This window comes from Nipponia nippon, unplaced genomic scaffold (assembly GCF_047370975.1).
Source record: "Nipponia nippon isolate SJK-2023a ecotype South Korea unplaced genomic scaffold, ASM4737097v1 scaffold_3, whole genome shotgun sequence".
Classification (NCBI taxonomy): domain Eukaryota; kingdom Metazoa; phylum Chordata; class Aves; order Pelecaniformes; family Threskiornithidae; genus Nipponia; species Nipponia nippon.
In genome coordinates this window covers 95,757,369-95,784,609 of record NW_028262347.1, presented here as the reverse complement: position 1 = coordinate 95,784,609, position 27,241 = coordinate 95,757,369, and the positions used below count along the sequence as shown (strand labels likewise).

Genomic DNA, 27,241 nt, shown 5'->3' with positions numbered 1-27,241 from the left:
AAGAAAATGAGGGAAAAATGTGTCCTTAATGAGAGAAGGGAGCACTGACTGTGTAGTTAAGTTTTCATTTGGTCGAGGAACTTCACAATAATGAAACCATCTTCAGGAAGTAACGTATATTTTTCCCCAAATCTCTCAGCTTAAGCTCAGTAATAGCTTTGAAGTTAAACTACATTAAGTGAGCAAAGGCCAGTTTTGAATCTCATACTTCCCTTTCCTCTCAAGTTAATCCTAGGAGGCTTGTAGGTAAGATCCACGCAGTGGTGGAATATACCTGAGCAGAGTAAAATCTAAGTGGAAGAAATTGTTTCATGAGCTGCATAAAGAAGAAATAAGAAAATTACAATGTGACTCAGATCAAGAAGTGAACCCCTGGCGAGAGTTCTGATGCTGAAAAGCTTACTCCCCTTGCTTTTATCCTTGCTTATCTTGTGTTGTGTCTTTGTAGGAGCATTTCAGAACAATGTAGGAAGGTATTCTGGATTCAGCTGGTCCATAGTTGTTCCAGAGGTATTGGCTAAGGTGACATTCTGGCTTGCACCACTCACTTAGCTGTTTGACTTCTTGTTCTGCTTGTGGCTGTTGGTCTTAGGGTACAGGAAACCAGAGTTGTATCCAGAAGGCAGCTCTACTCCTTGGACATTGCTGTATGTTATTGTAATGCTGGGTATCTGGGCTGCAGGTGGTCTGTGGTGAGACTCTTCTTTTCTTTGTCCAATACCATTCAGGCTCTCACCTCTCTAAGGGATGCAAGGATTTAAAAGAAATTGAAAACACAAACATCTACAAGGAGATCAGGTTGCATCATCTGTGAAAAAGTGGCATATATTTAGATAAGCCAATCCCCATGACTAACTCAAAACCAAACTTAAAGGATGGAGGAAAAAGTAGACCTGAACATTTTTTGGATGTTTCATGAGAAACTTAAGAGAAAAAACCTGTTCAACAAGTTAATGTACTAAAGCACAGACTTTGCATTTGCTACTTAAAAGCTAGTCTACTTTGATGAAAGAACAGGCTAATGACAGCACATTTGACTATGAACAAAAGTGCTATGAATATGCTCAGACAGTCTATGAATTCAATAAAGTAAGGTGTCCTCCCGTAAAGAGGGACTGTTTAGGTTCACTGGGGCAAGAGGTGATGTAAAATGTAGTGATAACAGCCTGGATAGTTTGAAGGGGGAAGCAAGCTAGAGAATGAAGTGAAAAGAGGAATTGAGGGAAAGATTAATAGGCATTTTTTGACAATAGCAATGTTAGCTGTCAATTGCACAGGACCAAAAAATGAGAGTGTTAGGATGAGGCTAGCGATAGCTCATAAGGATCACTACTAACAATAAAGAGATAATTTAAGATATTTATATTACGTTTGGGTTAATAGTGCAAAGATAAAACTGGCTTGTTTTCACCTGTCAACTCTTTTCTCTTATTTCCCCATCTGTCAAGAATTAAGGCAAGTTGACTCACTTGTGGCAGATGTCAAAAAAATTTTATCAGTATGCCATAGCTTTGTTACATGGAAGAAGAAATAGTAGCACAACATCTTACTGAATAGGTGATATGGCATGTTTTGAAAACTCACCTTGATTCCCTCCAAGTTGCATTTTTTAGATGTTTGGTGCTACCCAAAGCAGAGAACATTAAATAGTTAACAGTGTCACTTTGTACAGCAGTACTTGCCACAAAACTATGGCTGTCTCAGAGGTATAGCCATCAGAATGGCTATCTCAGCTTACTGTGTATATTATTCATATAAAGATGGCACAAAATTAATGCTTCTATGCTCCACTAAGGAAATCACAGACCTCATCAGGGGACCTACTGAATTCATGAAAATATTCAAGTTCCTTGAAGAAGTTGGACTTAAGGAGAACCCTGGAGTACATGTGTTCTCCTTCTGCTTAGTTTCAGCAATGATCTACCCTTTGTGGCCATGCTTTCTATATTCTGCTGGCAGTATCATGTGACTTTGCCTCTCAAAAAATAACTTAACTTGTGCTCAGAGACTGGGGTTTTCATTAGTTTTTGTTCCCTCGGTTAGTTAGACCCATGCCAAATATTAAAATAATAATTCTTACAGTAGGTGTAGCAGTGTACTCTGTGACATTCAATTCCACCATGGATATGTCATCAGCATCTACAGCTGCCTGAAAAATGAACACAGATAAGAAAGACGTAAATATATAGGTATGTCACAATATTTTACACATGTGAAATGCAAAGTGTAGGAAAAACAAAAAAAAGGGGACAGCAGAGGACCGACTGAAAAGTAGTGATATGCTAAAGACAGCCTTGTTTTTCACCTCTCACCATGTGTGTTCATTTGATAGCAAATGGCGAGACAACAGAAAGATTGACCCAGTAATTTGGACAGTGAAATACAAATATTACTGAATACACACTTGAAACCAAACACAAGACAACATACCGTTCAGATGCTAAGTTCACTAAAACAGCATCATTGCTTGTCAGAAATGCAACAAAGACAGCAAAATAATGAACCAGGGTGGAAATAAAAAGCTGATGACCTTTTACAGCCTCTAAGTCATTATTCATTGTGTTAACTCATACGTTATCCCCATCTTCTTGGCAGGAACCTTCATGATTAATTATGATAAAATGTGCAGCTTTTTTAACGTACCAGTTGTCAGAGAATTTAGATATTACACAGTCTATTACCTTCTCACAAATCCCAGAATCATGGCGCTTCAGTTTAGGTTTGGCTCTTATGTCAGCAGTTTGAGTTGTGTCTTTACCCGTTTCACAGGAAATCGGTCTGCTAGCAAGTCTGGAGAACACACCGGGTGTACCAGTTTCTGTGTCAGTACAGCCCTAAAACAAATACAGCAAAACCAATCACACTAGGTTCCTTAGACTTTCATCCAGTTTGCCCCATGAGAATCAGTTTTACCTAGGCAGAAATTGAAAAAGAGACAGACATTGTATAAAAGACATTTCACAAAAGTTATGCCATGTATGACTTCATAAAATCTTTGCTTATAAGAGGTACAAACAAAACTATCAAGTCCATTGAGTCGAAAATTTGGCTTACTTTTTTTTTTTCTCCGCAGAATGCACTGCAAAATTTCAAACAAAATAGTGTTTCATTATAATCTGTTGTTGAAACTTCTCTGATGCACCTCGTAGCTCTGAGGAGACAGTGTTTCCATAGTAGTACCCAATTAGGAAGCACAGGTGTTTGGAAGAATTAGGGCCAAATTTTCCGAAGTGGCTTGGGTGGAAGCAGAAATAAATAGAAGGAAATGTCTGGGGACTGCAGAATCACTGCTTTAGAATCATTTTGTTTCATGAAGGAGCCCTGATGTTATAAACTTTGTACCAGTAAATGGGAAAATAATAAAAATACAAACAACCCCAACCCACCAGAATTTCCTAGAAGTCAAAAATTCTGTTCCTTTTCCTCACTCTGTCAGCCTTTTCACTACAATGACGAGGAATTGCAGATTTCCATAGAGCATAATAAAGGAATGAAACAGCTAATGGGATTGTGATGAGCAGCTCATGGCAAACCAGCCTATTTTCTGTTTGACAGTGTACCTTGCCTTAAAATAGGGGAACATAGCAGTGCAATATACTTTCTTAAATGTTTTCATGCAGCAAGGTTTTTTTATAAGCAATCTGTGTGCTTTGGATGTAGCTTCCGTCAGATGAGAGTATATAATTGCTTGAAAATACTCAAAGCAATTATTGATACTTTCAATATTTGATACTTTCAATTATTGATACTTTGATAAACTTTCCCCAGGGAAGAAAATAAAAACAACAGGTGTAGAAAAACATGAACTTTGATGGAACTGGAGAATTTGGCTTGATGAGTCTGTTACTATTAAGAGAGACTCCCAATTACTGATCCTATACCAGAATTGTAATACATAACAGATTGATTGCTCTAAGAAGGATCAGGTTCATTTTTTCTGTGTAACTGTGGGGAAGAATAAGGGGAACACAGAAGAAGGGGAAGGAAAAATTAATTTCATTTGGAACAGTGACAATCAAGATTGTATTTTCAGAAGCAGCTTTCTAACTACTGGGGAAGCAATGATGAAGATGAGTCTACAGAGTGAAGTGTCTCCAGACTGAAAGGAAGTGTCTCCAAGGAAGATTTTTTAGAAGAGCTTAACAAAATATCCAGAGGACAATCTAAACATATGCTTTCCTGCTGAAGCACAAGAGGTTGGGGTAGGCTATTTTCTGGATTCCAGCATTTTAAAAAATGTGTACTGTGCTTCCCATTCCATGCATAGAGTGTATTAGCACTTACAGTCCCGTTTGATTGAATTTTAAAATGGGAGCAGCTTTATTTTCTGAGCATCTGTTCTGGAGCTTGGCTCCTTTTCATTGCAAATTACTGACTGGAAATTGTTTCTTTAGGATTTTCCAAAGTGCAGAATATCTTTGCATCCACAGGAGTACCAAAAATTGTGTAAAGATAATTTGTCGGCTTACAGTTTGATGACCAGCCTTGACATAAAATACATGGAAGCATATGTACTGCCTTTTTGCATTGCGAGTATATGTCTAGAAATCTTATAGCTTAATTGAGCCACATATGGTGCAAAAAAACCCCAAATAAATTATCAGCGAGCATTGAAGCAATTTTGTTTGTTTGTTTTAAACTTGAGCCCTTCTTTCTGCTCTGTACTTCAGCTAAACTGATATTACTTACTAATAAATCAGAGTATTCTTTGGTCAAATCAAACAGTTAAGGGAAACATATATTCTTGTCAGAAAATCTTGACTCTATCATTGTTCTGAACAAGATCCAGATTTACTCAAGGCTTATAGAAAATTCCAGACTGAAGCATGTAATTTTCATTCTCCATTCCATTGTTTTACCTCAAGTATTAAGAGTTACTTTCCTAAGCAAAAAAGATATTTGAATTGTTTGTATGGTTCCCCTTCCCAAGCACTGATAGTAGTACAAGAACACACAGAGTTACTGAAGGAGTCTGTTGGTTTTTTTTAAGAATCAGGATTCACAATCTAAGAGATGCAATATAAAAATGTTCTTCTTTTATCAGACAGTTTTAAAACCTTCCACCTGAATGGTGGCTACTAGCCAGAAGAATTTAATTTTGATTGGACTGAGAAGTCAAAAGAATACAGAGTACAAAGAAATTGAAAGGTCACTATTAAAAACAACTGTCAGAATTCAGCGCTTGGCTGGATTAGATACAATTATTACCTTGACTATGAAAAAGAATCACCCAGAAAATTATGGCTTTTTACATATTTGGAAATTTCACTTAAAATAATTGCAATGAACTAACTAATGTGCTTAGTTAGTTAGTAATGTAACTTTGGGTTGCGAGAAGGAGCCTATCAGGCCAAATATTTGCCACGTTTCCAGGTGCTGTGCAAAACATTTCGTTTCACTTAGACTGGCAGAAGCAAGCTGTTGAGGTCTTCTGTGAGAATGATTCTGTAATGGATTTACTGATTTGTCTAAATCTGATGATTAATATGTTTCCAAATACAGCCCACTTCACTTTCAGACAGCATTATCTGTTTCACTACAACCTTTCTTTCACTACAGAACTATTTAGTGCCCAGCAGTTTATTTTCTATGTGTGTCCAGACTCCAAATCTGTGGTCAGACAAGTACATTCTAGAAGTATGATCAGACTTTCAAGGGTGCTCTGACTCTAAGCTTCCCTTACTTTCTAAAATTCCTGTTGTTCCGTCTTTCACTCTTCCTTCAGTGTCACAAACCATCAAGAATACAAAGATCTACATTCTGCTTTTACACTTCAGCCTTCTGTCTCGTATTTCACTTTGTCCCTCTACTTTCTTTGGAGCTCTTGTAATGACTAGCGTAATGCATTTCATCTAAAGAATCTACCACTTTGAAGGACTCTATATGAAAATGAATTACTTTGCAATTAAAAATGGATGTACGGGAAGCGTCTCCCTTACTGATTCACTGTCAGAGAGAGAAGACAGTCGCCTTTTTCCTTTCTGCAGCCCACTTAGCTCAGAAGACTGGCTGGTTACGGTCGCTCGTCTGGAGGAGGGATAACTGCTGAAAGACTGTGAGTCTTTAGGAGAAACCCTCAGCAGGGATCCAAGGCAAGGAACATATGTTGCAATGGCTGTTCTAATGGATGAGAGGTAGAACCAGTCAGATTTTTTCTGTTAGCACAAAAATTCAGTCATTATAAACAATGCATTTATTCAGAGAAATGAACTAATGCTGCATGGACTGGAAAATTACTGGGTACAAATAGAGTTTTCCAGATATCCAATATCTCATGTACAATCACCCTGCAAGATCACTTATTCACAGTGTTCTGCAGAACCCAAATTTATTGCTTGTCAGGGATAAGGGCATTAAAGTATAACTCTTCGAACTGAAGGGAGCTATTAAAATGAAGTTTTATCTGCTTTCAGCTTAATCAGGGCAAAAATAAAATTCTGTCCCTTTAAACTGAACCTCACAGAAGTACCACATAATGAATTATTTTAATCTTCCCCTAAGCAGCTATTCTAGCTTCCTCTTACACATCTGTTTGCCGGCTATCTGTAGAGTTGTACAAAGTGTGCAGTTATGTTACAGTATTTCTTTTCTCATATGCAGTGTAAGGAAACTCTTTTGCCTAGGTTTCCTCTTCTTTCCAGGCTTCCCCACTTAGATGTTCATGCTCACCTCTTCTCTATCCAGTTCCCCAGTAGGTCTTTGTAAAGGGTGAAACAACAGCGTATATATGGCTTTGCTGCTGTCTGTCAGATCTCACAGCCTGCATCTGAACTTGATGTGGTAATGACCCTAGATGTTACAACTCAGAAGAAATGCTATCTGAAATACGAAAGCTTGAAGAAAGGTGGGGAGGACGCACAAAATAGAGAAGAAGTGGATTGACTTACTGAATTGCATCTCTCACTGGCCTGGTTAATTTAACAAACTGCTATTTGCAACACTGACAAAGGTCTGCATCTGTCATGAAGATAGTTAAAAAATTTATGGTGCTTTCCTTTGAGGTGGGAAGGTCTCTATCTTTTATCGTGTAATCTGTAAGTACAGTTCAGTATCCATAAACATCTCTAACTCCCATCTGCATAGTAATTTGTTCCAAGTACAAATTCCACTGACATTTATATGGCATTGAGAAGTTTTCTTGGGGAGGGCGAGGCTGTCTTGCAGAGGTAAAATAAGCAAGTGAAGCAGAGTTCAGGTACTAGTCCTAAAAGTGACAGGGTTACTGTCTGATTTTCTTCGCTATATTAAACATAGCTTATAAGAGTGAACTTACCTATATTTGGGGTGAGTGATGGCATAAATGATGGGGTTATGGATGACAGAAGCTTTGGCAATCACAGCTGGTATGGAGTTCATGAAGGGTGTTAGGACGTGGGAATACCTAGAGTAATGCAAATGCGTTATATATTTAGTATTGAGTTCTGTGTAGTCTATGCAGTTATACACTGACAAGACAACACTTTATTAGTGCTCCAGAGACAGTAAAAGGGGGAGTTCTGTGCCCAAACAGTGAGAGAACAAATTTTACATCCTTTGCCTCTAAAGATGAACACGAGCCTAATTGCATTTCTGAGAAACATGATTTTCTTGGGGCTTCTCTTGCAGCACTTCACTACTATGACTTAGGATGGTGGTAATTCCCATGTTGTTTACGCTAGGGACAAAGTCAGTGAATGTGCATTCATCGGAGTATCTGTCTGTTCCAAACTCAGCAGGTACACTTGCTGAGTAATACGTCACTAAATAGGTGTGCAGAATAAGGCATTATACGGAAAGATAACTAATAAATCTATTTCCCTATTCAAACTTTATTTTTTTGCCTGATCTGAACTAAAAAGTGAAGGGGAAGTATTTTCCTGAACTAAGCAGTGAAGGGAAGGTATTTTCAGGTGTCATATGTTACGCTCATATGTTACCGTGACCATGCATATATGCAGGTGATATGACTCTAAAGGATAAAAGAATTATGATTGATGTCTATCAGCCATGCTGCTATCAGCGAGTTAATTTTTGAAGATAGCTTGAAGTAGCCCATAAGGTCTTGGAAGAAGAAAGTCAATAAAACAGCTCAGATGAAAATAACAATAACATTTCATAGGCAGTTTCTACCAGGCAAATTCTCCATAGAGCTGCTCAAAGGCTATGAAGACCTCTTTCTGCATTGGTAGAAAGAATGCTAAGTGAAATGGCCCAGTAAGTCAGTCTTTCCTCCCAAGGATAACATCGTTTCTTTATCACTGCTCTTCTTCCTGAGAAGACAGTGTAAGCTCCATCTTTCAATTAGGCTTGTATTCCTATAGTATTATGGGAGAAAACAGGTTTTCTTCTCAATCCTCTCTCAGAAGAAGGTCTCTGATATGAGTGCTGCCAAGAAACAATGAAGAGGATTGCATAAGTAGGTGGCAGCTCATCTTCCTGGTGAAGAAATTTTTCATCATACTATGGGAATATTGATGCTCTGTGATGAGGTGGAAATAGCTTCCCAGTGGTAATACAGGAATCATTTTGTCAACTGCCTGAATGGTGAGATGCCATTTCACCTCTAATTTAAGGCTTTTCTTTGACAAGCATGTTCTCCATATACAATTTTTAACATGGTTTCTCCTAATCATACTTTTAAAGCATTGGTTAGAAATGTAATTCTTCACAGACTCTGGAGAACACACAACAGTATGAGCTTGCTGAAATGGAGTTTTTGACCATGAGATGAGAGAGAGAGTGCTTTGGTAAGACTGAGGGAGAGTTCAACTAACAGAAACAGTGACAAAGGCTTTTGTTTAAGCTAACCATTCCCAGAAAATATAACCTGTAGACGAGTAATATTAGTGAGCCTGACTGTGTGATAGCTCAGTATTCCCCATCCAAAATATTTTCTAAAGGAATTAAGGTTCTTCCTTCATTTTGTGTATGTTGTTGCTCTGTCAGAGGAGTTGTCTTTAGTCCAAGACTATAGCCACAGACTCCATGTCTGCCTCCCATATGTGGCATGCAGTAATTTTATCTGAGTTCATTGTAATGAAAGTCCACAGAAGGCCTCAGGCTTGGTCTATTAATCTCTGAAAAATCCCAGAAGGATTGCCTAAAAGGCATAGTTCAGAAATGGAAAAAAAGCTGAATGAAGCTGTGTTGCTCACCAGATGTCTTCATGAGCAAAATTTGCAAATTCTCATTTGTAACATACTGTAGAGTTACAAAATTGTCCATTTGTTCAGATTTTTGTCAGTGTGAGACATGGGCTAGAAGTCAAGTTCAGCAGGCACTTGATCATCCTAAAGTAGATGCTGAATCATATGGTACAGCCTGACAGTTCTACATAGCTAAAATGTTTAGCTTAAAGCATCTCCTATTTTTTTTTTTTTTGAGATATCTTAGAGCAAGTAGTGCTGCAAGGTAGCTGTGCGGCATTTCTTTGTCTTCCTGCTCTTCATCTGTCTCTAGCTGGTCACATATCACCCCTGGTGGATGCTCAGTATCTAAGTCCCCCTGTGAGAGGAAGAGGGACACTGGGACATATCCTAAGGATTTGTGTTTCTGAGTGAGGAACCTGTTTACCTTTATGGAGAAAATGTTTGCTCCTGCATGGAATTGCCCCTTGGGATACAAACGGAGAGAATCCTCTTCTCTTAGCATTTTTTCTTCTTAAGTGTAAGATTTTAGAAGTGCTATATTTAGGAAGCTGCCTTCCTAAGCTATGTTTGAGAAGAGGACCTGCAGTTGCTTCTTCCTTGGGTGTGTAACAAAAATCACCCCTGCCTCCCAAAATACTAGAATCATAGAATGGCTTGGGCTGGAAGGGACCTTAAAGATCATCTAACTGCAGCCCTCCTGCCATGGGCAGGGACACCACCCACTAGACCACGTTGCTCAGGGCCCCATCCAACCTGGCCTTGAACACTGCCAGGGACGAGGCGTCCACAACCTCTTTGGGCAACCTGTTCCAGTGCCTCACCACCCTTTGAGTAAAGAATTTTTTCCTAACATCTAATCTAAATCTCCCCTCTTTCGGTTTGAAACTGTTCCCCCTTGTCCTATCGCTATCTGCCCTTATAAAGAGTCTCTCCTCCCCTTTTATATGAGCCCTCTTTAAGTATTGGAAAGCCACTATAAGGTCTCCCCAGAGCCTTTTCTTCTCCAGGCTGAACAACCCCAACTCCTTCAGCCTGTCTTCATAGCAGAGGTGCTCCAGCCCTCTGATCATCTCACTGGCCCTCTGGATCTGTTCTAAAAGGTCCGCATCTTTCTTGTGCTGAGGGCTCCAAAGCTGGATGCAGCACTCTAGGTGGGGTCTCATGAGGGCAGAGTAGAGGGGGAGAATCACCTCCCTTGACCTGCTGGCCACGCCTCTTCTGATGCAGCCCAGGATACGGTTGGCTTTCTGGGCTGCTAGTGCACATTGCTGGCTCATATCCAGCTTGTCGTCCACCAGGACCCCCAAGTCCTTCTCTGTGTGGCTGCTCTCAATGAGTTCTTCTCCCAGTCTGTACTCATGTCTGGGATTGCCTCGACCCAGGTGCAGGACCTCACACTTGGACTTCTTGAACCTCATTCGGTTCATATGGACCCACTTCTCAAGCTTGTCCAGGTCCCCCTGGATGGCATCCCGTCCTTCAGGTGTGTCAGCTGCACCAGTCAGCTTCGTGTCATCCGCAAACTTGCTGAGGGTGCACTCTATCCCACTGTCTATGTCATTGATAAAGATATTGAAAAGCACCGGTCCCAAGACAGAGCCCTGAGGGACACCACTCGTCACTGGTCTCCACCTGGACATAGAGCCATTGACCGCAACTCTCTGGATGTGTCCATCCAGCCAATTTCTTATCCATCGAAGAGTCCACCCTTCAAATCCATATCTCTCTAATTTAGAAATAAGAATGTCGTGTGGGACTGTGTCAAAGGCTTTACAGAAGTCTAAGTAGATGACATCAATCAGTCTTTCCTTATTGACTGTTGCAGTAACTCCATCATAGAAGGCCACCAGATTGGTCAGGCATGATTTGCCCTTAGTGAATCCGTGCTGGCTTACTCGGATTACCTCCTTGTCTTGCATGTGCCTTAACATTGCTTCCATGAGGGTCCGTTCCATGATCTTCTCAGGCACAAAGGTGAGGCTCACCTGTCTGTAATTTCCTGGGTCCTCCTTCCTACTTAAAATGCTCTATCATATGTAAATTTATCCCATGTGTCCATTTTAGGAAAACCTACTTTTTATTTCTGACTTGAAAAATGCAAATAAAAGTGTTTTGTACTGTCATAGGAGTCTTCTGCTAGAGGAACTGCAGTTGACAAGACTTTCTAAAACAGATAGTCTCACCCATTTTACAAAGGTTAAACTCAAGCACAGGAAAATTCACATGTTAACATGGGAGAAATATCCACATGGAGCCAAGGCATCCAGACTCCCAGTACATTACTTGTACCTGGATTGTATCAACTATAGTCTAATGTCAAGCTATGTATAGATACTGTATTAATAGTATCATGCTTTTGTTGAATTACTGTATAAAATGCTGACAATCAAATAGATGAAGAACATGCTAAGATGATTTGTATTTATGATCTTTTATATCCAGCATCAAAAAGCTCCCCAATGCAAGTATGTACTAATTTTGAACTTGCTTGTACATGTAAGGAGGTTCAGCAGTTTGATGTAACACAAGAAAACGAATAGACTTTTGTAAGTAAAAGAAGTGGAGAAAGAAAAGAGAATCAACCCCTGGATGGATCTTTTTGGGCCCCTTATTTAGCATTTTGGTGCTAAATAAAGTTCAGATAGTTCAAATATCCTAACATAGAGAATCTGCATTCAGAAATCATCAGCACAGTAATGTTATGTTGCCAGTAATAACCTTCCTGTTTTCTTTTTCTTTTTTCTTTTTTTTCTTTTTTTTTTTACTTTTTTTTTTAAAGTCAAACTAAAAAAAAACCACAGGCAGCATGTGCCTCATTTGTTAAATGTCACTCCTAAATATGCGAATGTTTTGGATGCACTTCAGGCATTAAACTTGACAGGTAGCTTTGACTTTCATCTGTCTCATACAATTTCACACCTTTTGCTTTCACTGAATATTCCTTTGCTGATACATTCATAATTACCCAGCAAAAGCTACCAAAGCAACAACGGAGTATGGTGACCAGGAAATAACATAAAGCAAGATGACAATCAGTGCAATTTTGGCCATCTTCCACTCATTTTTCATCCTCTGATACTGTTTCTGGAACTCTTTATTTCCATGTTTGCCTCCAAATGTCTGAATAGACCTAGGGGAAATAAACATACAACAGCAAAAAAAGGAGGTAGGGATTTGCGCAAACAGCTTCATAAAATGGGGCAACAATTACTCTTAGGCTAGTTTATGCTAAAAGTCATGCACTTTTAAAGTGTTAGTGTATGTATGTGACCAGTCCTTCACAATTCAATGCACTTTTGTTGCACTAATCAATGGCAAAATTCACATGTGCTTCAGTGAAGAAAATAGTCCTGTACCAGAAGAATTTCCACATAAATCAGGTATTCAAGCCAATTGAACAACGCTATATTAAATATAGTTAGAGAAGTCTTTGCTTCCCTAGGTCCGATTTTGGTACCTTACTCTTACTCTACTTCTGAGCTATGTAACTACATACGCTGATATCTACAGGACAGATATCTACAGATTACAAATGTAGTGGCAGACATTGGCCTTTATTTTTGCAACAATAGTTTTTGTTTCAGAGACCTGTGATTAAATGTTTTACCTCTTTTTCACTCTTTGTCAAGCAAGGAATTTGTAGTTTAATTCCGTCTATTTTTCTGTGGAATAGTTGTTAATATACTGCTGTTAGATGTCTCTGATGTCCCTTTAGTATTTCTTTCTGTTGGTTAATTTCTGTAGTCCTTTCTCATCCTTCAGATTTCTCGTGCTGCTACTCATACCCTTTTCTGCATCCTTAGACAATATCCTGAACAGCTCTGGCTTAAATTCAGGAATGGCCCTTCTAAAGATAGTACTTCTTACCATGTTGACTGTTGACATAATTCTTGTTTGGTTTCCTGGCCCAGTCATGCATACAAGTTAAAAGTGAAAAACTTCCCAGTTTTCTTCTGTTAGTCTTTGTTTTAAGAAAATAAGCAATCCCTTAAACAGAAGGATAAAAACCTAAGACCGTTGGGTACTTACTTGTTGGCCTTCTTGATAGCCTCAAATATAAAGACATAGCTGTATATGATAGCAATCAAAGGAATGAAAAAGACGAAGCAGAAAAGCAGCATCGTGTAGGCACGGACTGATGGTGTGAAAGTCGTGTAGTCCCAGGAACAGGAAGTCAGCAGACCCTCGGGAACATATGCACCTAGAAGGAAAGACAGGAGAAGGCATAAGCCATGAAGTGATTCTTATTCTGAGTGCAGAAGTTAGAGAAAGATACTTAGAATAACATGGGATTTAGTCCTATTCTCTTAGAGGGAAAAGGAGGTTAAAAGGATACATGACTTTTCATTTAAAGCACCTCTTTTTTTCTTTTACTCTGTTGTCCTGTTGTATTCATGTTTAGCAGTCTAAGGCTTCAGATTGGAAAACTGAATAACTTCGTTTCAGTTCTTGAATATTGTTTAAAGCTCAACATAGTCAAAGGGCATCTCTCCAAATACTTCAGTGGATCTTGGATCAGACCCGTATTGTTTTTAAATATCTCCTTTTCCTGTCAAATTGCTGTCTTCCCAAGGAGTGAAATGAAACTGTTTGCTAGAGCTACCACTTTTTTAAGCTTGTGCTTAAAAAAGCTTTACTGTACAAAGGAGAGTGATTTATTGTGCAGATCAAATTAATTTAGTCATGAAGTAAAGTTGAGTAGAAGTAAAAAAATCATACATAGATAATATTCTCCCTGAAATAAAATATAATCTCCTTAAAGGAACTATGTCAAACTGTTAAGTAAAGAAATTGTCAACAGCAATGTCTTTTTACCTTTGTATTTTAATTTTCACTGTTTACAGTGATATTTTCTGTTGAACTCTTAAAAATATTGCATCAGATGTGCTCAGATGCATCTAATTACCATATGAGAGTTAGTACTGTGGGTACTATTAGAATGTAATTACAAGATAACAACACCCTTCAAGCAATTATTGCACCTTCTCCAATTAAGAATCTAGAATCTAAGACTATATTGTTATTTTGTTGTTCTAACAGCTCCTCATTCAACTAAAGGCTGCTTCTCCCAGTATTGCAGTTTGCCTGCTTAAACATGCTTCATGTTTTTGGGGGACCAGAATGACAATAACAAGAAAATGACAAAGATCTGCTGAAATTCCACTCAGTAACTGAGTGGGTTGCAGCATCCTTTGGGAAAATCAAACATTGCTATGTTCTCACCTCAGCTGAGCTGACACATTCTCTTCTGGAATTAGGGAGCACAATAATGGGCTGGGGTTTTGAATGATGAGTTCATTCTAACTTACTGACTGAAACTGGTGACTCATAAGAGTCATAACAGTCTCTGTTACTCTTATAATTAATAACAGAGACTCTCTTCGTTACAAGTTGCAAGGATCAAGATACTATATGTGTGTTCCAATTTGCAGGTGTAAAATTCACATTTACAAAAGCAAATTAACTGCTCGCTTAGTTATTACTAAATGCCATCCTTATTGGAAGCCTTAGTGCAGATAGCAATGGCTGAATGGAGAAGGTGCTTCACCTAGTGCAATTTGCCTATCATCTGGAACACACTCAAGACTTACTGAAGATGTACTCGCACAAAATACTCAGATTGTGTTCCTCTTTTATGTGAATAAAGAAATTTAGATTGACACTACTATCTTACACAGCACCTTTGGGGTGGAAAAAAGTAATCAGAAAAACCGCAAATACATTTATTTCATTTTTATATTGAATTTGGTTCAATGGAAGTAGGTATGGGATAATAGGCAGGTGCAACCTTCATAAATTTTGGCCTTGATTTTATCTACTGTTCTTTATTCAGTAAGTAATGAGCTTAAGGAAAAGTTCCATTGTCATATAATATGCTGTAATACACACTGGATTTTTTTTTCTTTGGTTAGAGGTCTTCAATTTCAATATGTATTTTATCAGTTTTCTTCAAATTGATTTATTCAAGCCTAATATGCAAGCCATTAATTCAGCCTTCTTCTATACCTGTAATAGGTCTTTAATCCAATGCTATGAGGAAAAAAAACATTTATTCCATTTCACTTACTCCATCCAAAGAAGGGCGGGAGGCTCCAAGCCAAAGAGTACAGCCAGACTCCTACCAGGATTATTAGGGCCTTCTTCTTAGACATCACTCCAACAGAAGCCAGAGGTTTTGTGATGACAAAATATCTGTCCAAGGCAATCACCATCAAAGTGATCATAGATGTAATGCCAAAAAGAGCTCCGCAGAAGGCATACAGCTCACAGCCTTTCAATGAAGATGACAGAAGTACCAGTGAAATTAATCTACCCATGCTAATTAATTTCTGGGGGAGTTCAAGTCTGTATTTTGTGTGAACTAATGTCTTCTGGAATTTGTAAAGCAATGGAACTTTAGTTTTCCTGCAGTTGTAATGCTGTTTCAAAGCTGCTGTCTTGCTAATTACATTATCCATGGAGATAAACTTCAAAGATTTTGTTTGCTTGAATTGCTGGAGATAGTGATACTTAACATATTTTCACTGATTGATTTCTGATGTTTCTAGTGGGATCATTTCAGCAGTCCATTAGTACCTCGTTTAACTCCAGTTTTACTGCAGCTGCCGTAGAAACAGCTGTTTTGCTTAACAATGGGTTATAGCCACTTCGATATCATGGAACCATTTATATCTCAAGGACAGCATAACTGGAGTAAATATGCAGACTATGAATATATTAATGAGTGATTTTAATTATTCAAACAACCTAACGATAAGAAGCAGGGGTTTGATTTGTTTTTTTATTTTACCATGGATGCAATTGAACACTTCATGGAACTAAAAAAAAATGTGCTTTTGGTCATCAGAGATCAAAATAGCAACATTACTTCTCTGACCTTTCTCTCTGTAAATATCTGTTCAATAGGCAAAGACTAGTCTTCCTCTTACTACAGCTATAGAGGAAGAATGAAAGCACCTTCATTCCACATTTTCTTACTGCACGGGAAATGTTCAGTTAATATTTCTGTTGTGAAAACTCACTTTTCCCAGGCTTGCTTGCCTCACTTTGCCAGGTGCAAGTCCGAGAGCAGATTATTTAGAAGAGCTATTAAGCTAGCGTGTTGGGAGTGGTGCTTCTTTTTCATAGGACTCTGCCAGTAAGTAAGTTATGAGATGATTGGGGTAGAGTGCTGGCAAGAAGACTAGTCCTGTGCCTTACGTTGCCAATGTCGCCTTTGTATCTCATATACATCATTTTCCTCTCCATGGTGGGAATGTATTTATTGCACACAGACAAAAACATTCAAAGAAACATTTCTGTCAACATTGAAACAACGTTGAGAAATGTTCTCAACGTTGCAAGGGTACCTGACCATAAGGAAATGGTAGAAAAACTGCCGCTATGGTAAGAACATACTTAGTGATTTCTTAGAAAGAATATATACAAACCTTTCTCACCAAAAATCCAGCGTTTGTGGAGGCTGTTGGTGAAAAAAACTGGAGACTGCGTAATGGACATCAGGAAGTCACTAATAGCTAGATTGATGATGAATATATTGCCTGGAGTCTGAAGGCTCCTACACCTACAAAGATCAGAAGGAATGTTGCTAAACACTTCTGCACCATTAATTATGTTGTTACTCTTTCCTGTGAGCCTTGGCAGCTTCACAAATACCAAGACACACATAGCAAGCTAGAGCAGAGTGCTTCTCATTTCCCTCACGAGAGAACACAAGCAAGGCTCAGTTTTACACATTTATACTCCTGTGCGCTTTAGAGGATTGTTTTGAAAACCAGCTCAGGGATGGGGATAAATCATATTGTTCTTTCAATATTCTGACCCAGTGCACTGCATGTCCATGATTAACAGGAAATTAAAGTTGATGTACTCTATGGATTTGCTGGATCTGGGTCGTGTTAAGCAGGGGGAGGGGAGTGCATTTTGCACTGCTGATAAGATCAACAGTGACTTCCAAATACAGGGATTAAACAAACTCACTATGTACCACATCAAGCATTTTGTTTTACGTCAATGCTTCTCTATGACACTCATTTCACTGGCCCAGACACTGACTTTAAAGAGAGCAATAGCCAGCCTTCAGTATATCATGTCTATATATGTTATTCATAGTATTATAGTACAGTGTTTTAAAGGGTACACATAAAAGCTCAACTGAGAGCTCCTCAGTTCTGAGCACAGTGTAATGTTTTAGCTCCTTTCTCAAATTTCCAGTCTTAGACACAATTGAAAAGTATCAGAATAAACGATGGGTTCTTTGCACCGATCCAGAATCAATCAATCACTAGGACTACTGTCCCCTATCTGTCAGTTGAGGAGCAGGGAGATATTATTAGTAGATGCTTTGGGCCGCTTGTATTTGTTCAGTATTCTGCAAAGTTACTAAACATATTTCTGTTTCAGGCAGCTGGCTGTCTTACAGCCTGCCATTACTTGAGACTGCTTTGTAGGCATCTGATGTGTTCTCCGAACTTCTGATGTACCTATTACTTTGCTATCAGTATCCCTTTCTGTCTTCATAACATCTTCAAATGAAGACAAGCTGTGTCCTCCAGCGGAACTGCAGCTGCCTTGATTGGATTTCCTGTATGGGACCAGCCAAACAGCTAAGCTAGCTCATGTACTTCATCCTCACATATCTGGTCTGCATGCCAACAACTTTTCTGTTCTTAAGGCCATAGCACTTAAGTGTTGGTATCTACTTTGAATGGACATGCTGAAACCTACCGTTTAATGCACCACATAAATACAGGCTCGAAACCCAGACTACTTTCATCCACGCTCTAGTGATTTAAGTTAATGCAGCCAAATTATCATATAATTGCTATTATTTTGGTTTATTACAGTAGTGCCTAAAGGTCAATCATGAACTAGAAGCTCACTGGCCTGGACATCATGCCAATGCTCTGCTCCAGTATGACAAAACAGAAACAGGATGAGAGAACAGGAATGGTCAAAATATCACATTGTTGTCAGAGATCCAATTTCCTTCAGATATAAAAGTTGGAATGTGGCTTTAGTTAAAAGCAAATAAGCCAAGTGTTAGAAAATGTGAAAACAAGAGACATGGCCAGTAAGGAACAGAGCGGGAAAAGAAACTGAGTAGTAAGCAGCAGGAGGAAGGAAACATCTAAAATAGAGAAGATATGGGGGGGGGCACAGGTGCAAAACACCCCATTGGTCCAGTGCAAACACAGTTCAGCCAGCAGAAAAAAATTCACTGGAAGGTTTCTGCTTTGGCTGCTTTTCTATTGCTTGACATATCTGGGCGATTCTTTGCAATTTTGCTAACAGTTTTGCTATGGCTATGGTTAATGGAAAGAAGTCAGAGGGAAATGGCAAGTTGCCACTTTTTTTCCTAGAGCAATGTCTCTTGGTGCATTATACTATGTCTGCATAGTAGTCTGATACTATGCCTGCGCTGCATTTGCAGAGCACCGTCAAGGTACTGTTAAAGTTCATAAATTTGAGTATTTAAAAAAATCCAAAAGAAAGATACCTGGAGAAAGCATAGATGACCAGGAAATTACCCAGAGTTCCTGTGATCCCCACTATAAGAATGACTACTCCAATTGTATAATGGACATGGTCTGGGACATCCACTGTAGGAAAGGCATCAGGAACATCTTGCACTGTCATCTTCTGTGGGATAAACAAGAGGTCATAGGTATATTGTCCTACTTTACTGAATAAGCTGGCACGTGCTTCTCTAGAAGAGGAAATGGTCAAGAATGCAGACAGACAGCAAGCAAAAATTCAGAATAAGCTAACTGCCTTCAAATTACATTTACTGTTGATCATCCTCAGGGGATAAATATGCCATCAACAGTGAAAAGGTCAAAGGGTGGTTTAGATGTTTATTGTTGATTTAGAATTTTGGTGAAGAAAAGCAATCTATTCTCTCCCAAAAGAAAGACAAGGATATAGAAGAGAAAAAGAGAGGAAGGGACCTTTGTTATTGCATCTGACATCAAGCAATGCAGTACTTAACAACTAGTAAGTTTTCTGCAGTTTTCATTTCAGGAAGGTTTCTGTACCTATGAAATATGATTTCTGTTGTCCTCTGACATCACTGGCTAGACTTCTCTAACTAAGTAGAAATGATCTTCTATGGATAAACATCCATTTATCCCTTTAGTAGTACGTCTATTTCATTTCCCCCACTGAATAACACTGAATTGCTAGCTACCCTCACGACTTGGTTACCAAAAGCCTGGCAGCATTGAACTTTGGAGTCTTTTGAAAACTAAATTACGGATCAGAAAAACTAAAACACAAATACTTTAGACCTTATGCCTGGTTTTCATACCAGTTCTGTTTTTGCTCTGCACTGAATGAAGGTATTTTGCTCTCTGTGAAGTATGTGATAAAGCACTTGATGAAAGCATTTGTGTCTTAATCAACTAATAACTCATAGCAAAATTCAGTAGCCAAGTCTGAAGCCTACAGCATTTTAAATAATGGTTTAAAAATATTTTTTAGTTAATTATCAGGAGCCACAAACACACTTTAGGCCGAGTGACCCCAGATTGGTAGTGAAGCAAACAATAAGGCTGCACCCAGGAAGCAGGATGATGTGACAGAAATTGAAGAGAAGAGTAGAACAGCTGTCCAAACCATCACTCTTCTGCTGCCTTTTGATATAGGGTCAGGCAAGGAGACTTAAACACTCACCTCTGTGCAACTGCCACTGTCCTAAATGTGTCTTAGCATCAGCTCCAACCAGCTAATGTAGTCATGAAAAATACGAAGCCTCATCTTCATTCATCTGCAGGGACAGATCCTGTCTCTATAGCCAGGCTTTTCTCATCAAGGGCGGCACTCACTCTGGAAAGGCATGCCATGACCACTGCTTATAGCTCAAGCCTGCAAGCTGTAGCCATGGCATTCCTCAGCTACTGAGCTACAAGAATCACACTGGGGTTGAGAAAAATGGAGGAAATATTTTGAATTGTTTGTAGCCTGCCTACTGTGAATACTGTCAACCTGGCTGTGGCCTAGGATCCAGGCCAAGGGAATCGCCTGTACCAAGGTCTGTGCTGGTACCAAGCTTAAAGAATGCTGTGGGGTTGGATATGTTCTTTCCAATCACAAGTACTGACAGGCGGTGAAACAGCTGTCATATGCAGTCATTCCTTCCCAGGAAAAGGAAGGTTGCTGGTAGGAAAGGAGGAAAGTGCACAGAGGTAGATATGAAGTTCTCCCTTTTATGCTACAGTTGTTAGTAGTTGGCGTTCACCATTAGAGCGCAACTCAGAAATGCCTTTGACAACACCCCAGTTATCAAAGGAAATAGGTATTTTCAGACAATAGAGGCAGACGTTACTTCTGAATACATCTGTGAGATTGGACTGAAGTCCTTAGAGACAGTGTGTATTTAAAAGCAATGTGTCAGTAGCAAGAGGTGAACCCCAGGAGTGTCTGGAATTCTGGCAGAGATTGTCTTTGTTTATGTGCTGAAGGATGGCCCACAGCCATCCTCAACAAGTAGAGCATGCTCCCTGGGTTTCTACATTAGCAGCAATGAAATGCTGGACAAATACTCTGATCTTAGAGAGAGAAAATGTAGCTCTGGGTGTTATTATAATTGGAGCAAAATGTTAAGGTTGATACACTAGCTGAATGGCAGTATCATGACATTTATTGTTCAGGTTCCTGCAGCGAAGTGTAAGTTGACATCACATCATCAACATCAATGGGCATCTTGCCTAGGCAGAAATTGCTGTGCTTAACACAGTGCCAGTAAAACAACAAAAAAATCCCATAGTAATAGCAAGTGCGGAGGGAGAGTCTGAGATAAAACTGTTTTAAATAAGTGAGATCGGGTGTTCTTTGGGTTGTTTTTTTTCTCCTTAGCCTTGTGCTAGAACATTTTTAACAGCTGTTCTACAGACAGTTAATGATGATTATTAATTAATGATGAGTTAATTAATGGAATGGAGATTTCTGATGTTTTTCCCTGTAGCTATCCATTTAATCAGAACTGGATCAAGGTAACAGAAATAAAGCAACTAAAGGAGCTTGTTTTGGCTACAAAGAACAGATTAAAATGGCTTTAATTTGAATTAAATTTGCGGAGGACTAAGGACGAGGAAAAATTTAAAAGATAAATATAAATACACAGAGAAATCACAAGAGATGAAAGGTTATTTAAGGGATAGTAGAAGACTTTAAAATGACTTATTCAGGAATGAAACAAGTTCAGAGTCAATAAAAATGTCAAGTGTGAAAAAAATAAAGGAATAATATTTATATTGGAGCAGTGATAGGACATAAAGAATACTAAATATATGGGCAAAGAAGAGGTCTGTGGCAAAGAGGAATAAATTCACATTTTAGTGTGGACTTCCTGTAGGCCTGGGGTTTTTACCACAGGGTCCAACTCTGACTGTAAGAGGAAAAAGTCAATTATTAAAAAAAGTAATTTCACGGGTTTTATTGGAAGTACAGATCTGATTCAAAGCTTCTTTAAGTCAAAGAAAGGTACTAGTTGACTGACAAGGCATTAGATCAGGCCTAATTCATCACTAAGTTGCATACATACAGCTTCATTACTAGAAGATGAACACACGTGCCTATGTCAAGTTCTGCTCTAGATCTTCTAAGGGAATTGTACATCAAAAGAAAGGACAGGGAGAAAAAGATCGTGCTTCAGGAAATCAGGTCAGCAGGATAATCAAGAAATCAGACAATTCCCAAAGCTTTTCTCTATTCAGTTTCTCCAGCAGATTATTTAGTCTCTTGTCTTCCGTTGTCACCCCATGGTATGAGTACTTGGTTGGCAGGGGAGAATAAAAATCCCACTGTTGCAATCCCCACTGTAGCAATTGTCCTTTGAGAATACTCTGAACAACTGTTTCAATTGCATTGATAATACATAGTGTTGTTGCCTTGCATGTTTTTCTGTTCAGCCTTTTTCTATAAATACCTGGTAATGAAGATAAGAGAAATGAACGGCCAAAACTAGCACTTCATTACTTCTCTTCCAAGTAATATGACAACAGTTTACTTAATAGTAACATGGTTCAAAACATCACCAAATGCACAAAGAAACTGAACTGGAAACTAAGAGGTTGGACATTTTCCAGTGGATGAACAATGGACTACAGCTTTCCTGAGTCAACAAATAAAAGATGCTTGTACCTGAGGCTCTGGACCACTGGGTGCCAGTATACCCACAGGTGTACTGTGCTGTGGGTGGCTTAGATCAGTATTAATTCTGTAGGAAACAAGTCACTTGGAAGCACCAACTTCCTGACAGTCAGTCAATATAAATATTGCACATTTCTCAAGCAAGCAAACAAAATGGTCATGGAGGCTGTGGACGACATCAAGACAGTAACTGTAATGTTACAAAATTTCTTCACAGTAAGTACCAAGGGTCAGCTGGAGAACATATCTTCTAGCCAAGGATGGCATTTTAGTCAACCTTAAAGGCAGGTTTTAGAATACTGTTTGGGTGTATATGAAAACTGGCCTAGTTTTGCTAGAACTGTAAAAGAATCTGCGAAACATGCATAATGAACAGTAATGTGGGAATTTCGTTTTCAGTATAGAGTCTTAGCAGTTGGTTTGTACCCTAAAACAGGACTACTATCCCTTTGAAAGGATAATCTTAGTGGAGGATATTTTTATCCTCCATATATGGGTGTAATCCATTTCTAAATCCTACTTTATCATTTGCCTCAGTAGAGTCAATGGCAAGAAGTTATGCAGTTGCTCTATGTTAGTGTATTTCCTTCCAGCAGGTTTAAGTGTGTCCTTGTAGAAACACTAGAATAGAGGGAAACAGCTAGGCTTAATGGAGTCTGCCTTCTTAAAATGCTCATTGTTATCCCTAAAGGAATGCTTGTCTACTGCCTACAACAAAAACAGCTAAAACAGAACTTCTAGTAGAAGACACATCATTTTTGAAAGTCCAGCCCTCCCCCCACACTGCCCATAGCATGAGAAAAATGTTTGTGTACAAGTGAAAAAAGGACAACATGCAAAGAACACAGTTCAAGTATTATTGGGGAAAAAAATCTGTTCTTTTTCAGAGTAAGAAAAAAATCGTATCACCTAATTACTGCTCACTTGGAGACGTTGATTACTGAAGACCTACTAAAGCTAACAGTGATGATGATAGGAGCAAGGCCATGCATGTAAATACTTGTACTGAATATAAATCATATTTGATATACCCCACTCCCCACATTCTCCCAATGACAAGAGTATAAAGCAAGGTTTAGTTTATACTTATAGGGAAAGAGGAAATCCTCATAAGGTCCTTTGGGGATTTGAACAGTCTGACATTGACTTTGGCAATGTATCAGGTTTCTTTGTTCTTAATATTCCTACAAACACAGGTAATGAAGCCGCTTATTTACACAGTATGACTTACACAACCAGTGGTAGCGCTAGGCCTTTTACATTACAACAAATCATATAGTTTAGAAAAATTATCAGAAGTACTGTAATTTCCTAGGGTTTCTAGGTGCAGTGTTTGTACTGCCTACCTGCAAGAGGCCTCAAACAACTGATAGCACTTATTTTTCTCTACAGTTCCTTGCTCTGATTTCTGAGCTTGCCTCTGTAGGCACTTGCTCTGTGATGACAGGCAGCACAAGAGGAGCGTAATCCCACCTCAATTATGGTTTCAGCAGGGTGACGCCAACTGCTAAGCCCTCTTCCCAGTAGGCAGCAGGGCTTTCCATAGATGATGTTTGTCCTGTTGAGCAATTTGGATAGCAGATTTTGTATCCTGCCTTACAGATTTAATCTCAACCACAAGCAGCACATATTGCTTTCAGTCCTGAAATTCTCTTAAACCAATCTTTGTGTCAAATTAAAAAACAAAAGTTTGAAAATACAGTCACTTGACCTAGGGAGAGGAAACGGACAGCTAATTACCTCTTTCAGCAGAATAAGGAAAAAATCCATTTTTAATTTTCTGATGTAAATCACACAGTCCCCAGCATCCTTTTCCATTTTGCCATGTGCTCTCCAGTTCCTCTTCTCCCTCCCTGCTATGTTCTGCTATCCTCTTTCATATGTTATCCATCTAATTTAGTTGGTAAGCGCCTTGGCTCAGGACTTCTTTGTTTATTTTCCTGTAATACGCTGTGCACATCCAGGTTTTATAAAAAAAAAATAAACAGACTGCATTTTTACTAGGCAAATAATAAAATATTCACTGGTCCTTCATTATATATAAGGATCAAACTGAAACACCTAATCCAACATCCTTTATGCATAAAAACTTTTGGAGTATTTGAAACTGGCATACAATTTTTAAGTGTCCACTGTGTTATGTGGGCCATGCCAAAATACCTGGTGAGGTATTTTGTTGATTTTAAGTTTAATTTCAGATTTTAAAAACTTTAAAAATTAGCTTGGGTCATTTTTTTTATTCTTTACTTTTAAACAGATTTTTGTATAAACAGCAGACAAAAAAACCTTTGTAGTCCTAATAGTGTACTGAGATACACAACCAGGAAGAGGACTTCTGAACTCCTTTGGTTTGGGCTTGTGGGGTGGGATGGAGAATATTTTTAGTATGCCCAAATAAATTCCATCCTGAAGCGTCATCACAACAGATTCTCACCATCACACTTCTAAGGAAATTTTCTTTCTGTTTAGTATTTAAATGAGAAAGAGCTTTGATAGACCTTACCTGGGAAAACCTTCTGAACAGCTCTCTTGGGCAACTGTGAATAACAACTCTTTAACATTTACATAAGCATTCTGCTGCACTTACAGACTATTACAGAAATGACAGGGATTTCCATCTTGAATAATAACACAAGAGAGCATTGTGGTTGAACTGCTAAACAGCTGTTGATTGCAGAAGAACATGTTGTTTTGATAGTTTACAACATATTTGGTGCACTTTGCCATTAGACATTCCTCCCTGTCTCCTGCCCATGTAACTCTGCTGAAAAACACTGCTTCTACAGTCCTTTCTGCAGCAAATAAATAGTTAAAGGAATAAAAAGAAGATTTTTAAGTTTTCATAATGTTGTTCATTACTGCATTAAATGTGTACATGCACCTTAGATGGCCATTTACAGTTCTATAAATGCCAGTTTTGCCAGCAGAACTACTTGCTACAGCTTTTAGTGACAGAAAACACTTACTGTTGGGGCTCTAAGAGGCAGGTCCATCAGTGTGTAGGCATTGACTTCCGAGTCATTCCGTGCATTGAAGGACTCCACAAGTTTGGTGCCGTTGGGTCCTCAGAGGGACAAGAGATGCCCCTTTGAATGGGCTGATTATACAGGTGAACAAAATCTAAGCAAAAACAAAGAAAGAAAAGCTGTCCTCTGAATTTAAGTCAGCCAGTTTACCTTTTGGTGTGTGTGTAAAGCAGATTGTCAGATTCTCTGGAATAATGTGAGATCCAGTGCAGAGTTTCTCACTAGAGCTTCGGATTGCTTCACCCTATCTTCGGCTTAGCAAAGGGCAGCAGCAGCAGCTTCCATTTAAATACAGGAGATGACAGGGTCCGCACATGCCCAGTTTGAAACTTGTTCCATCCAGATTTCAGCTTCACTTTAAAGACAGTATAAAACTGATGCTCACTTAAAAGCGCCGTTATCTTTTTTGCTTTTGACAGATTTATGTCTGAATTTTAATGCTATATCCACATCATCCCCGTTTGAAGACAAAGAAGTTAATATTCTTAATATCGTCTTAAATAATAGACCTTACTGTTCATTTTCACTGTATTGGTGAATTAGTTTTTTGTAGTCTGCTTTTAAAGAAGATGTATGTGTACAGTTCTGCTGAAATTGTCCGAACTCAAATAGATTCTGATATTTAACAATGTGCTTGTGTGCAGTTCTGTCTTGTAGAATTTAGGTCATGGTTATTCGTTGGTTCACTTCTAAAAATAAACAAAAAATAGGGATGAAATCCACTGACATCATCCTTTTCTGCTCTTCAGTTAAAAAAAAAAAAAAGCACACAAATACCCTAGGCAGAGAACAGCAAATAACTACTTGTTTAAAGAGTTGTCTGCTTTCTTTTTCAGTTTTGTTTAGTTAGGGTGTACATAAGCAGATTCTTATTCACACAGATCTTCCTTTACATTGCACTGTGCAAAGAGATATGAATTGCTGTATTCCCAGTTGAAGGCTGGTTTTCACTGTGGTAAAGTGAAGTTTAATTGCAATAGAGAATTAGGCACAGAGTGTGAAAAAGCTGTTCTAGCAGATACTGGAGCCTGAATATCACAGAGTTTAGGCCTTCCACCCACCATCAAAATGACCCTAATGCAAGCTATTAGCATCATTACAGGGAGCAACAACAATAGATGGTGTGAACTGTTTCTGGAAAGCCTTTGTGAGACAGTAACAGTGGGAACTGTATTGCCGCAGCTCAGTGCAGATTCCCCTTCTCACGTACCTTTCCTTAAATTAGCGCTTGCAGTACCTAACCTTAAATTGAGGGAAAAGGGATCACATATCTCTGCATGAACAGGAGCTGTGCCTCTATATCAAAGGCACTCACCTATAGTGCTGCAGATTCCCTTTCCTTGATAGTCATTTAAGGAAGTTAGTGTTTACCTTGTGTCACCAGGCCACTCAACATTAACCAGAGGAGACACTTCTTAGACTCTACAGGCTCTCAAACTGAGAGACCTTAAAAATAATTAGCAGATCTGTTGTGAAAGGCAAGGAGATTTCATCGAGTATCCCTGCCCTGCAGCGTTAGGTAGACACAACCAAACCAGATCTAAACTAGCTGTGGCAGAACTGAGCTCAGAGGTGGCTAATCACCTGACAATTTTTAACTTTGTCATTGTCTGAGATTCTATGGTCATTTTCTAGGGTGTGCTCTTCCCCTCTATGTGTGACATCAGACACATGAATATCAGGGCAATGCTGGATGTGGCATTAATAGTACAAACTTCAGAAGACGTTGATGCAAACTCCAGATCTATCACTCTACATTCTTGCATGCACAGTGCTTGCATGCAGCACACTGTAGATATGAGGCAACAAACAATGGTGTTGGACATTTTGAGGGACAGGACCTTTTTGGAAAATAATTTTGCATTTTACTACTAAAAAGGCAGGAGATGTCATTACAGAAAGCCACAATACGGAACTGGCAAAAGCTCATACTAT

The 27,241-nt window shown here is 38.9% G+C and overlaps 1 protein-coding gene and 1 long non-coding RNA gene across 3 annotated transcripts in view; one reads left to right on the top strand and one right to left on the bottom strand.

The window, feature by feature from the left end:
- The window catches only part of LOC148054778 (uncharacterized), a 60,275-nt gene that overhangs the window by 16,048 nt on the left and 16,986 nt on the right, over window positions 1–27,241 (top strand). The window contains exon 3 of one of the 2 annotated variants that reach the window (XR_015706913.1): window positions 4,034–4,202. This is a non-coding gene — a long non-coding RNA (uncharacterized LOC148054778). Of the gene's footprint in view, window positions 1–4,033; window positions 4,457–27,241 lie in introns of those variants that run through there. The other variant, XR_015706912.1, reaches the window with a different exon arrangement.
- OPN4 (opsin 4) lies at window positions 414–25,486 on the bottom strand. Its single transcript, XM_087767612.1, has 13 exons — window positions 25,457–25,486; window positions 25,247–25,377; window positions 18,628–18,770; window positions 16,559–16,692; window positions 15,196–15,399; window positions 13,158–13,329; window positions 12,094–12,258; window positions 7,274–7,381; window positions 5,940–6,120; window positions 2,682–2,834; window positions 2,081–2,149; window positions 1,585–1,623; window positions 414–740 (listed from the first exon to the last, which is right to left on the bottom strand). Exons 2-13 carry the CDS (start codon window positions 25,271–25,273, stop codon window positions 549–551), a joined length of 1,587 nt encoding a protein of 528 aa, XP_087623738.1. The 5' UTR covers window positions 25,274–25,377; window positions 25,457–25,486; the 3' UTR covers window positions 414–548.